Here is a 13,831-nt window from a genome sequence, read left to right as displayed (position 1 = left end):
GATCGTCTCCCTGTCCTTTCCGACCGCCACTTGTGTGTCCCAGGCTCTTGGTCTCCGTCCCTAGCCCAGTTTCTCCCTCCTCGCCCCCCTCCCCCGCTTTCCTCGCTCCCTCGCTCTCCCAACGCGTCTCGCGCTCTCGGAGTCTCTGCTCCGAGTTCCTGGTTGGATAATTTGGGTTAATACTAGTGAGTGAGGTTTTTGCGGCTTCAAAGGGTATTTCAAGTTTCCGGAGCTCCTCCCCTCTGCACCGTGTGACAACAACAACTCGTCCAGCCGGCAGCCTGCACTTTTCAGCTCATTTTCTCTCTGTCATTCCCCTCTCAATCTTTGATCAATGTACTTGCCAGGGAGAACCCCAGTCCTTCAAACCTCCTCCTTTTCACCTTCATCCTTAACTTTGTGCTAGAGCGGGACCCACACAACAACAGCCGACCCTCCCCGCCCCCGCCCCCCCCCCAAACCAGCCCCCGATCCCAGCCCCCGGAGAGGACTCGCATTTCGACTTGCGGGACACTTTTGTGCGTTTCTCTCCAGAGCGCCTCTCGCGCTCGCCCCTCCTGCGCTCGCCTTTCCACCCGCACCTCCCGGGTTCCCCCCCTTTCTCCTTCTCGCTCTCCCCGAGAGTAGTTGGGGCTGTGGTCGGACCCCCCCAGCGCCTCCTCCCCCCCGTTCTTTTTCCCCTTCCCCTCCCCGGGGTGTGGGGCAACTTTTCCGCTCGCTTCTCCTCCTTCGCTTTCCCTTTATATGTGACCATGGCGGTGCCGGCGGCTTTGATCCCTCCGACCCAGCTGGTGCCCCCGCAGCCCCCGATCTCCACGTCCGCTTCCTCCTCCGGCACCACCACCTCCACCTCCTCGGCGACCTCGTCTCCGGCTCCGTCCGTCGGGCCCCCGGCGTCCTCAGGGCCAACTCTGTTCCGGCCGGAGCCCATCGCTTCGGCGGCGGCGGCGGCGGCCACAGTCACCTCCACCGGCGGCGGCGCGGGCAACGGCGGCGGCGGCGGCGGCGGCGGCGGCGGCGGCGGCAACTGCAACCCCAGCCTGGCGACCGCGAGCGGCGGCGGCGGCGGCGGCGCCTCCAGCACCCCCGTCAACGCGAGCACCGGCAGCAGCAGCAGCAGCAGCAGCAGCAGCAGCAGCAGTAGTAGCAGTAGCAGCAGCAGCAGCAGCAGCAGCAGTAGCAGCAGCAGCAGCAGCTGCGGCCCCCTCCCCGGGAAACCCGTGTACTCGACCCCGTCCCCAGTGGAAAACACCCCTCAGAATAATGAGTGCAAAATGGTGGATCTGAGGGGGGCCAAAGTGGCTTCCTTCACGGTGGAGGGCTGCGAGCTGATCTGCCTGCCCCAGGCTTTCGACCTGTTCCTGAAGCACTTGGTGGGGGGTTTGCACACGGTCTACACCAAGCTGAAGCGGCTGGAGATCACGCCGGTGGTGTGCAATGTGGAACAGGTTCGCATCCTGAGGGGACTGGGCGCCATCCAGCCCGGAGTGAACCGCTGCAAACTCATCTCCAGGAAGGACTTCGAGACCCTCTACAATGACTGCACCAACGCCAGGTAAAGAGCGGGGGGCAGCCTCGGCCGCCCGCGTGCCTTCCCTCCCGCCTCCTCCTCAGCCTTCCCTCGCGCCCTTGCTGGCGCCCCGAGCTCCGCGCGCCCGCGCGCCGCGCGCCCCGGAGAGCACGGCCTCTCCTCCCTTTGCTCGAGGCTCGCCGGCCGCTCCCGACCCCCTGACAAGTTGGCACCTCACCCTGCCCAGATCGCGCTCTTCCGCCCGGTCCCCACCTTGCTCGTCTGGGCGCAGGGGCTTGGCTGCTGCGGGCCGCGGGAGCCGCGAGCCTCGGGGCGGAGGGGGCGGGAAGGAGGAGGACCGTGCACTTCCAGGAGCCCCAGCCCCCTTCCTGGGCCGCGCCGGCGCCGGGGGACCCCTCGCCGCGCTGCCGCCGGAGAGTGTGCTCCCTCGGACCCGGGCTCCACCGCGAGCCGGGGGGCACCGGCGGGGCTGGTCGGCGGCGCCGAGCGGCGTCCCGGGGGCGGGAGAGGTCTTGACCCCGACCCCAGGGTTCGGGAGCGGGGAGACTCGCCCCGGGTGAGGGGCCCGGGAGGAAGCTGCGGGCGTGGGCCCTTTCGAGGTCGGGAGGGAAAAGACCTCCGAGGCCGAGAGGCCAGGAGCGATCCCGGGGGACTCGCTGCGAGCTCGGCCCCAAAGCCCCGAGGGGAAGCCCGCTGAGGGGAGGGGTCTGTGTGTGCGCGCACGTGTGCGTGTGTCCGCATGTGAGCTTGTGCAAAGGAGATAAAGGGGTACGTTTGGCCCGGGGCAGATGCGGGGGAACGAGCAGGTTTCCTTCAGCAGGGGGAGGTGACGGGGTGCCAGAGACTCTTGGAAGCCGAGCTGGAGAGGTGGGGAAGGAGGACTGAAGCGCACACTCTCTTTCTTGCTCTCCAAACTGTTTGTCTTTTTCTTTTTCTTTCTTTCTTCCTTTTTTTTTTTTTTTTTTTTTTAAGGTTAGTAGCTCACGCAATGAGCAGGTGCAAGCTTTGCACTGGGATGTTCTGCAGACCTGAATCCCCCGTGCCGTGGCTTCCACAGCCGGGCAAAGCGCGCGAACCCTGGAGGCCGGGGGACCAGGTGCCCGGCCGGACTGGTTTTATGCTAATGAACGCTCACTGGGGGAGGATCTACCGAGAGGGGGCGGGAGTGGGGTAACGTGTCAGTTTCGGGGTGGAAATGTTCTTTCCACCCGCTTTCACAGTTCCGCCGGGTCCCCCGTTTGAAGCAGAGGGAAAAGTTGAGAGGCCAGGAGAAAGAGAGTAGGGAAAGTTGGATACCAGACGCGGGCGCGTGGGAACTGCGCGCAAAATTTACGCGGGGACTTCGATACCCTCCAAATAAGTTTAAGACCAGGAGAAGGAAGAGAATGGAGCTCTTTTAGGGTGCATGTCCCTTGTTAGAGTCAGCGAAATTGAGCTGGGAAGGAAAGAGGGTTAGGACGAGACCTAGGAAACGGGGGAAAAAGCCCCTAGCTATTACTTCCCCGGAAGACTTCGGGCTAGTGCCCCGGGAAGGCTGTAAGACGAAAACTGCCTCCAACTTGAACCCTGCAAATGTCCTATTCTGACCTAGCCAGAAACTCTTTTCCTTGTTTGCTCTTCTTTGCATGGGGGCTTGGGTGTGTGTCTGGGGTTTGAACCTTCATTTCTATTATTTTTGGGTGACTGCTGAGAGCGCGTGCATGTGCAGACGCGCGCGCGCGCGCGCTCGTGCCCAAGGATATGGACAGGTGGCAGTAAAGATTGAGGGGGTAATCTTGATCACTAAACGTCATTTACCGAGATAATTGGAGTCCTAGGACCTCCAGAAGATAAAATATTTGCCAACAATGTATTGTTAAAACGACTCAGAGCAGGGCAGAAAATTGTTACAGAGTTGTTGGAAAGAATACTAGTTGAAAATTTGAAGCCAGTTGATTGTTATGGAATTGTCTACCTACCTAGTACATTGGTGAAGAGCTACTGTGTTTCTCTTCAGTAGTCAGACCACTCTGCTCTTGAAATCTCTTTGTGTTTCTCACAGCATATACTGTACTAGATAATTAATGACCATTTCACATAACATACAGAAAATTGCTAGAGAAAACTTCTTTCAATGACTGCAATGCTATAACCCATGTAAGGCAGATAGTGTTACACCTCTTACAATTATTCCCTTGATTTTTTTCCTGACATTTTTGCTTAGTGTTTAGAATGAAATCCTCACTATATGGTTGGAAAATATTCTTAAAGTTATTAACAAAAATGTTTTAATTAGTTTTTTCCCCCTGAGGTTGACAATAGCTCTGGAGTTTAAACTTTCACAGCTAAGATAAGTAAAATCCAATAGAACTGTTATATCTCTTCAAAAATATTTCATCAATACTCTAATTATATTTCAATCACCTGGTCTTAATATTGTACAATTATATGTGTTATTCTAAAACTCAATTTCAGGTTATTTTAAAGTTAAACGTGGTTAGTTTGTTGATTTGCTCTTGCATTTTGATCTTTCATCAACTACAAGCCTTGCTCAAACCTATATACATGCAAATACAGCAGTCATTAACCTTAGAAGATGTGTAATTGGAGATCTCTACCTAGGTTTTCTTAACTGTGCACTGACTAAAAAAAAAGAAAAAAGAAAAGACAGCTTATTGAACTCCCTGTCGTGAAAACATATTGTTTGCATTATAATACATTATTATTTGTAATGATAATTATCAGCGTTACTGTCTTATTTCTTAACTTTGAAAGCAATACCTACAATACTTGCACCTTGAATTGTCAAAACTAAAATTACTCTTTTCATTCAAGTCCAGTTTATGCCTTTGCTATTAAGATCCTTTTTCATTCACCTAGACATATTGATTTCTTTCATTCTGGTTTCTTTCTCCTTTGGCTACTTAAGAGACTATCTAACGGAATAATTTATGCAGAGGCAAGACAAATTGTGCAAAAGGCAAACTATATAAATTAATACATAGTGTGCAAGAAACATCAAATCTTAGCTCTCTCATCTTTTTACAGAACATAGATCTGATTCTGTCTCTTAATAGTATTTAGATATCAGAGAATCTGAGAAACCAAAATGATATCAAAGAGAAAAAAGGTTCTAAACTTGCTCAAAGTGGCTCAGTAAGTTGGTGACAAACCTTAGAGTGGATTTAATTTGCTTGGGGCTATTGCATCAGTATGCTATCTATAAAAACTAGAATAAATGTTGAAGCCATCTGTCACTACCACAAGGAGATGAAACAGAGACTATCACTTTCTTGATAGTAAAGCTAAAAGTAAGAGTCCAAAAATGAGATAAAATGTAAGGAAATATATCTAAAAGTTGTCAAAGGACAGAGTCTGACCTTGATCAGCTTCCTCCAATTATTATTTTTAAACTAAACATTAGTTGCATGAACTTGGCTGGTGCATCAGAGGTCACTTAATTAACTGGTAACCACTACACAACAACAACAAAAGAAAAGTAATTATGTACATGGTCAAGCCTCTGTTTGTATGAGTCAGTCGCTTGTTTGGAGATTTGGGTTAGGATTCAATTTTCTGTGAATTCAGGTAATAAAAAGTGACTCTGTTGTACTGTGTTATCTAAAATGTTTATTTTTTAATATTGCCAGAGGGAGATTTTGTTTCAGGATCTTTCAAACCAGATTGCGATTTGGGTCTTATGTGGCCCTAGAATTGTAGAGTTTTTAACTTAAATAGATTCCAGTGGGTTTTATCAGACATTTTATATGCACATAGATATATTCACAAACAGTATTCCTTTGTCTTAAAAGTCAGTACCATCCATAGATAGCAAATTGAAAGACTTTTCAAGTCTTTTTTTTTTTTGTCCAGTAGTAATATATGGATGCAATTTTAGTATAGGAAATATAAAATATTCTTCAATTCTTGGCTCTGTTTTTCGTCAGGAGTTTTAATAAAGATGACAAACTGAACCAGTCTGTATTTATTGAACATTTCCCCCATTGCATGTTTTTCAATGGCACCGACTTACACACTTCTGGATTGGTAATAGAAAGTTTCAGCACAAATACAGATTCACTTCTAACAGATAATTACGATACTTGGCACAGAGAAATTAAAAATTACTTCAAATGAAGAGAGACTGTGCTTTTGAAGTTTTTGTATTACAGTCGATTAATGGCTTCTATAAAGGCTAATGTTTCATTTTATAACATTTTCTAAAGAATATGACATAATTAGAAGAGTAAGGCCTTAAATACGAAAGTTTAAGTTTGGTTCCGCCACTTATTTCTGTATATGTTTAAACTGTTACAAAATTATAGTTTAATAACTAGTGCATAAACAAAACCTAAAAAATAATCTAACCTAGGATTTACCTTGTTCAATCAAATTATATAGCATAGTACAAATTCTTGAGTTATTTGGATATTTTTCAAACCTGTTGTTTTTCTTGGAGTTAGTCTCCAATAACACTCACAGTTATTATTGTAAAGAGTGCACATAGTTATGAAGATGGTTTGCTTTCTGAACTCCAGAGATGATTAGTTAATGCTCTGAGACACTTAATTTGATTTGCACACAGGATATTTCATTTTGAGAAGCTGCAAACATTATGTAAAATAAACAGACTTTTTTTTTTTTTTTCCAGAATTCCCTTACATAAATTCTTTGTATCACATGTAGGACAGATTTTGTGAACCTTCATCTTATTAGTTCAAATCTGCTGTTATTTTTCTGTTGTTGTTGTTTAATCTACATTTCACAGAGGTTGCATATAAATTACTGAGACCAATATTAGCCACTCTCTTTTTGCCTCACTACCTCCCCCAACCTCCTGAGATGTGACACCCAATATTGATTAAAGTCTTGGCTGGATTTGAGCATAAATCACTCTTCTCTTTGGTGATTTACCATGTGTGATTCACCAGCATGCAAAAACATAATATACTTTATTGTTTCTCATTTGATGTTTTGTTTTTGGAATGTAAGTAGCATTTGTAAATTAGCTTACTGTGCAACCAAGTAGTTGTTATTTTAGAAACAATTTGTGCTTTGACTATCAATTAGTATTATTTTCTCTTTCCAAGTTATTTTACTAAATTGTTTCATACAGTTGCCTTTGTTAATCAAGTAAAATGATCATTTAAATTGCCCTGTAGTAGCAACATAGAACCCATGTATTGCAAAATGTAAGAAATGCTACTCTCACAGGTTGTAAACCATTTCCATTTGAATCTTTGCTTGTAGAAATTATATGAAGTAAGCCTTCTAAATAGGGACAGGTGAGTCTTCTAGATTTCACCAAATATTTTGATCTTAAGGTTTTTGTCACTGTTTCTTTAAAAAAGTTAAAGTTGGCCTGAAATTTATCTTTCAAGAATTTAATTTTCAGATTGTTCACCAGAAAAAAAAGTCACATCAAGTTATAGACTTTGTAAATGACAGGGAATATATAAAAAAGTTGACATTAACTATTTGGGTAATTAAATATGTAATTAAAGTTTTATCATTTTATATTTGAATTGATATAAAAATAGAATGACCTTACCATGTACCAGCATGTGCTATTCTCTTAACAGCTGAGTTACTACACTGTGATTGGTCAGTTATCCATATACATCCCTACATGTGTATTCTTGCTTATATTCTACATCTTAAAAATCCTAAGAATGCATTTATATTTATACTTTTAGGCTTTGAAATTGCATTAAGGGACCTTTTTTCCATTATATTTATTATGTTCGGGAATTTATTTCTTAATGAAGAGAGCCCTGAATTAAAAGCCCCCAAGACACCTTTGAGTTATATCAAAGGCCCTGATCTTCACAATTATGTGTTTCAGGCATAGCAGACGCTTTGTGAGCCCACATTATGCTCAAATTCCTTTACTTTTCTTCTTAATTTGTCTGAAGTATTTCCAGGCAAAAGTAATTTTTTGCTACAGTAAATGTCTTTCAAAATAACTTTTAATTGTTGATATATGCTTTTTTGTATATGCTACAATACAGAAATTACTTCATTCAGATACTTTACCAAATCATTTCTTTGGAGAACAGGAACACCGAGATTAGTATATTTATGTTTGGTCCAGTAATTTGTTATTATTAGATCAACTCGTGGGTCACGTTATTTTGATGTACCTACCTATTTACTTTGAGAAGGCTTCTAAGAATTTTTAAAGAGTGTGTATTACAGTTCATGATTAACTTTATATTTAAATGTGCAAATGACTATGAACAGAATTTTTATCCATTCAATATAAATTAGGCAAGTAGACAATCAATTAATGAAATTTTAGTGTTTTTCAAAGTAATGATAGGATTAAAATCAGTTAAATAAAATAGCATATAATCATCCCCTTTATATACGTAGTCATACATAGATAGAGATAGAGGTGATAGAGATAGAGATACAGGCATATAGACATATAAAATCATAGAGGGAAAGACTCAAATCACTACTTAATCCAAAATCAGGAACCTTGAACCAAGTATATTTTAAATTTCTGGTGTATTCTTTCTTGGACTGACTTTGTATGTTGGGAGGATTCTAATTCACCCATTTAAGCAAATTCATCTGTGGGTTTTTCTAAATTGGATGTTGAAGTGGCCAGTGACTGAATTTTGTTAAAGGTGTGGCCCCGTTGCTTTCTGATTCAAATTAGTTTGGAGCTGGTCCAGGATATCAAGCTGGGATTCTTTTACACGTTTAAATGTACGTGACTTGAGTGAAAGTTGTGAAAGACAACCTTACTAACCTGGAAAACTCACTATATCATTATTTAATTGCTCTTATATTTTTGTGCTTATAACTATATTGAAATATCTAATACTATGCAACACAACAACACACTGAGTAGCTATTCGCTTTTTAAAAAAGTTTTAGAGAGCAATGATTTAAAAAGAAGACAGCTTAGCTGAAGCATTTAAAACATGTGATTATATAAGATGAATATAATACCTGGAATCCATTGCATGTTTCTAGCAGGAAGTCAAAACTACTATGATCTGAAGAACGTAAATGTAATTTAATGTAAGTAGACTTATAACCATCTGCAGTGGAATTTGAAGGTAGTATATATGTGTGACAAAATACTGAATATTCTTTTCAGGCATGATTTTCACGAAAACTATAATGGAATAGGCAATTAAGTATATTGGTTACTTTTGGTTAGTAACATTGAAGAATTGAGGAATGTTTTCCTTTCCTTAGAATAAATGAATGGAGAGGTAGGTAAACAGAGTGTTAAAAAGTCACAGTGTAACTTATCTTTGAATTTATATAGTATCAAATGTTCCTAAATAATTAGATTGCTTTCCCGTCACACAGGAAAAAAAATAATACTTTTCATCAAGGACAAACAAAACGTATTCACGAAAGAAAGAGTACTAGTTGAAAGGGAATTATTTTATGGAAACACATAGAGGCATTTGCAGTAAATACTTGGTAATTCAATTTAAGGGATTCTGGTCATTTCTTAAGGAAAGATAATGAAAATAAATCTCTGGAATATGTTAATCAAGAAATACTTTATTATATTCACATATCAAGCAGACAAAGTATTTTGTTAAAATCTTAAACTGATTATATTCTGAAATTTTATTAATAGCAACAGTAAATGGATTGTATTATTCATAACCCTATATTATGTATGAACAAAGCAAATCACTGAAGGTATAACAAATCTTTGAACCCATCACAACTCTGCAAACATATACTGACATATCCAAAAATGTTAATTTCCATATTATATTGAAAACATCTTGGAAATAATACTTATTTCTTGAGTTAAGCAATGTGTAGTTTAACAGCCTCTGGCTATTAAATGAATAACTTAGAACACTTTTAATTGTCCTATTAATAGCCATACCTTTTATATTAAGATAGATACCCTTCTGTGTGCAACAGGTGTAAAATTTTTATCAGTATTTTAGAAGTCTTTGTAGTGAATATCTCTTTTTATATTAACCTTAGCCCATTTGTAGTCTATGTTTTTATGCTTAAATAATTATAATATCTTCATTAGAAAAACTTTTACATATATGTATATGTGTATTTGTATTCTTTCTCCCCCTCCCCCTAAATGCTCACAGATACATGTGCGCGCATGTGCTCGCGCGCGCGCGCGCACACACACACACACACACACACACACACACACACTTGTAGGACATAGGGCCAGAGGACAAACAACTTACCAAAAAATTGACTTTAATTTTGCTTTCTGCAATTTAGTGAAATATAAAATAACACTGAAAAAGAAATTCTGCTTTACTGAATGATCATAGAAAATATAGTTAGAATTAATTTTAGCATGAAAGAAATAATTTATACTTAAATATTTTAAAATGTAATTATAATTAACAATGTTATATTGTTAGTAAGGTAGTAATTAAAAACTTATCTTAATTTTCCTATACCTTTATGTTTACAATAACTAAGATGCACCTTTAATTCTCTACAAAAATATTTGTCAGAGAAGTATCTTATTTGTGTGAAATAGGTATTAAACTATTAGATACTAGAATCTGTACATTATAGAATAACATTTAATGTGCTTGATGTCATTGCTCCATTTCTTTTATTAGTTTATTTCATTGCTGCTTGCACTTTGGAGCACACATATCCTTTAAAATCAGTGGATAAATGATAGGAAAACAATTTCATAACTTAAAAAAAATGATTGCTCTTCTAAAAGCTTTGCCATCAATGAGATGAGTTAGGAGTGAGGTCAATGGGTTAATCTGCAGGTCTACATAAGAAGATGTGTATTACCACTTCTTGCAGTGGACTGTAATTGTCTTTGAAAACACCTGGTAGAGGTCCAGTTAAATTGAAATCAATTACTTTCTCAATCATCCCATGGCATTTGTCAAGTCATTACATCATTGGTAAAAGTACAGGAATGCATGCATTTTTTTGTGTGAAGTCGGAAAGAGGTTAAAAAGCAGTGGCTACTTAAAAATTTCTGCCTCTTCTAAAGCTTGTGGAATTAAAAAAAGAACAAACCTTGCACATAATAAATGCAAAATAACATTAAAGTTCACCTTTGCATTTTGTTATCTAAAATGAAACATATTTCATACTACTTTTTGGATTATCCGGTTCACGTATATATTTATAAGGAAGTAAGTAAAGATGATTTCAAAATATTTTATGAGTTGTGAGTTCTGACACCTTTAATCTTACCCTCTAAGTACCCTCTGACAAGTGCATATTATAATCCAAAATGAATATATGTCTGCTGTTCACTGATTTTTTTTTTTTTCTTCACCACATTGATAGTACATGCAGATTTGAACTTGTAGCCAGCAACAATGCTTCCGTGCTTCAAATTGCCAAAAGACCCCCAGGGATAGAAACTTGACCTGCTTTTATGAAATCATAGAATTACATTTATACAAGTTACCCCATGGGAAAGGAATGAACTGATCCCAATTCAAACCTTAATATTGGGGCCTTCTGGGTCAAATTTGATTTTTCTTTTTGTTAACACCTGTTTGGCTACCAAATTTAGTAGCTAGGTAATTTTAGGAAATCTTAAAAATATCATTCATAAATGACACTTCACCAGTAAGCCAAAGTGTCATCAACATTTTGCAGCTATTCAAGTTTTCACATGGGATTAAAATGTTAACTTTTAAAAACTAAATATCTACCTTTTAAACATACATCTTAGACATATATAGTTTCAACAAAATTTGTTTAATTGGACACTTATTTTGTACTTACTAATTTCCCTTTATTAAAGAGTCAGCCCAAGGACAGGAAGAAACTTGTTTTAGGGAGTTGTTCCCTGTGATAACATTTCAGTGTAAGGATTTTTAATGAATACATTTAATTTTCTTACACTTGCATTTTAAAAGATATGTTCCTTATTTTACTTTTGTTGGATTATATGAAGGGGTTTCCTGAAGCCTGCTTTTGCCACTAATAGTAACAAATGAAGGTGGCCAGTGATAAATTGGGTACGTAAAAGCTATTCCTGTTTTAGTTGGATGTACTTTAGTTATGTGATTGGGCCTATATTGGAAAACTTAAGTTAATCAGATGTTCACAATAGGTTTGTAATAGGTTGCTTAATTTCTGTAATATCAAAATGTTATATCCTATATATACAAATGGATAACAAATGCAAATGGGTAAAGCTATAGTGTCTCCTTGCTTATAATTGATGATATTAAATGACCATCATGAGACTACAGAATTCTCCATATAGAATGACTTGTTCTCAATCTTAGACACGCAGCAACACTTCATAAAAGATAAAACAACACACATACATTTATACCCCCACTCAAATATCTGCTATTACAGTTATGATAACTAAATAATTTCATGATAGGATTTTGGAACCAAGGTTAGGATGTTCCTTTCCCAATTCAAAATTAAAAAGGATTTTAAAGATTTTTCACTTCTTTTTTCACTTAACATTGAAAAAACCATTTGGATAATTGGTCATTTTCCTACAATAACCAAACACAAGAATTCCTAGTAACAATACTTTTTAACACATTGATTCTTAGAGTAGAGGAAACACATTGAAATTTCCAATGGAAAGTATACCACTTTTCTTAACTATCGTAAGTCAAGATCATCAAGAGAAAATATTTAGAGCTTTAAACATATACTGTTTTTTCTTTTTTATTGGCTGTTAGGTGACAAAAAAAAATCTTGCTTTCATCTTAAGCTAACATTTTTCTGCATTGTCTTGACGCTTGGGTGAGGCTGAAAAATTAAATCAGTTATTTGGATGTGCCCTAAGATCGCTTTGATGCCATATTTATAAAATATCAACATTTGATTAAATATTTAATTTGAAAGTTTGACCCAACTAGTTTGATGATGATTTAACGTGGCTCTTGCTCTTCACTTTCTCTTAATCTGATGAAAGGAAGGAAAGGAGGTAGATCACATGACCCAATCACATTATGCTGTTCTAAAAAGGAATCTGGTTCAGGAAAGCCAACCTATTCTGACTTTTGTAATGGTGATAATATGAAGTTTCTGTGACCTTTTTTGTCTTCTAGGGGCACTTTGCAGCTCCATTTCCAATAATGATTGATGGTACGCCACAGGGGCTGCAAAAACAACAACAAAAAAATTACCTGAAAAAATTTTGCCATAAAATTCATGAGATGAAACTTTTATATTTTAGATAATCTCTATGAGTAATCTTTAATATTGTACAAGAATCTGCATCATACTTAATATAGAAAGCCTTCCAACACCAAACTAAATTTCATCTTCTTAAATATCTACTAAATTATCCTCATAATAATCTTGTTATTCTTTTTTTTTTTTTTTTTTGGTAGAAGCTCTAGTGAAATTGTGCATGAAACTGGAAATACTTATCATGAATTTTACCTATAAGCATCTAGCCCAAAACAGAACAAACCAGGTTTGTGAGCTGTTGAAATTCAGATCAGTTTCCCTAATTTTAACAGCATGGAAATATAGTATTTTAAAATTTATTTTGTTCCAAGTTTAGGAAATAAAATTAAAAATGGCATATTTGATCTGGAGTAAACTTCTTAGCTCTTTCTTTTGGGGAGTAGGTTAAATAAGGGCCCATGACAGGGATGCTGTTTGTTTTTCACAAAAGTTGTTTGTGATTTCAGGTACTCTTGGGAAATCTCTTGATCAGATTCACATCTGTTCCTGTCAAAGTGGGTGCTAAGATACCGGTCACCCAGCAACCATGTCCAAGAGGGAATTGGGCCGATAATAACTTCAAAAAGGAATGACAGATGCTAGATTAGGATGAAAGACAAAACGCATGAAAAATGAGCTTGTTAGAATCAAAAATTTGTTCAAGCACCTTTATGCAAATTAAATGAATATTGAATATTTGCATGCAGTAATTTCTACTTTTTCATTTGATTGAAAAGACAAGAATAGTGCATTTAAACTCACAAATGTGATTTCTTTCTATTGTACTAATCAACATACAAAGCAGAATCTCTTTTTAAAAAATCAGATTAGCCACCTGGGTTCTTATATCTCTGCTAAGTGTGTTACAGTGTTTTGCTTATAACAATGGTACTTTTTGGGACAACTTAGTTTATCTAATTGTTTTCGTAATAAACAATCTTGTGCGAATTAAGATTATTTTAGATGAATATAAATCCATTTCTTGAAAAAGCATTTCAAAAGTAACCTTACCCTATTGTCCTTGAAATTGGGTAATGTACATTAATAAAAGATTACTCAAGATGAGTTCACACCAAAAGCACAGGCTTCTCATTGACTGGTTAAATAACAATGCATTAAAGTAAAGCAAGGTAGTATACCAAAATGAAAAGGAGACAGAAAAAG

At 38.9% G+C, this 13,831-nt stretch overlaps 1 protein-coding gene across 1 annotated transcript in view; it reads left to right on the top strand.

Annotated features, from left to right (window-relative positions):
* Positions 1 to 752: 752 nt before the first annotated feature.
* The window catches only part of DACH1 (dachshund family transcription factor 1), a 425,335-nt gene continuing 412,256 nt past the window's right edge, over positions 753 to 13,831 (top strand). Inside the window, exon 1 of the mRNA XM_039244384.1 lies at positions 753 to 1,555. Coding sequence (XP_039100315.1) covers positions 753 to 1,555 — 803 coding nt within the window. The remainder of the gene's footprint in view (positions 1,556 to 13,831) is intronic.

Source organism: Hyaena hyaena, unplaced genomic scaffold (genome assembly GCF_003009895.1).
Source record: "Hyaena hyaena isolate Hyena2069 unplaced genomic scaffold, ASM300989v1 scaffold_239, whole genome shotgun sequence".
Lineage (NCBI taxonomy): Eukaryota > Metazoa > Chordata > Mammalia > Carnivora > Hyaenidae > Hyaena > Hyaena hyaena.
Note: the sequence above shows the minus strand (reverse complement) of the source record. Positions and strands in the feature narration are given on the sequence as shown.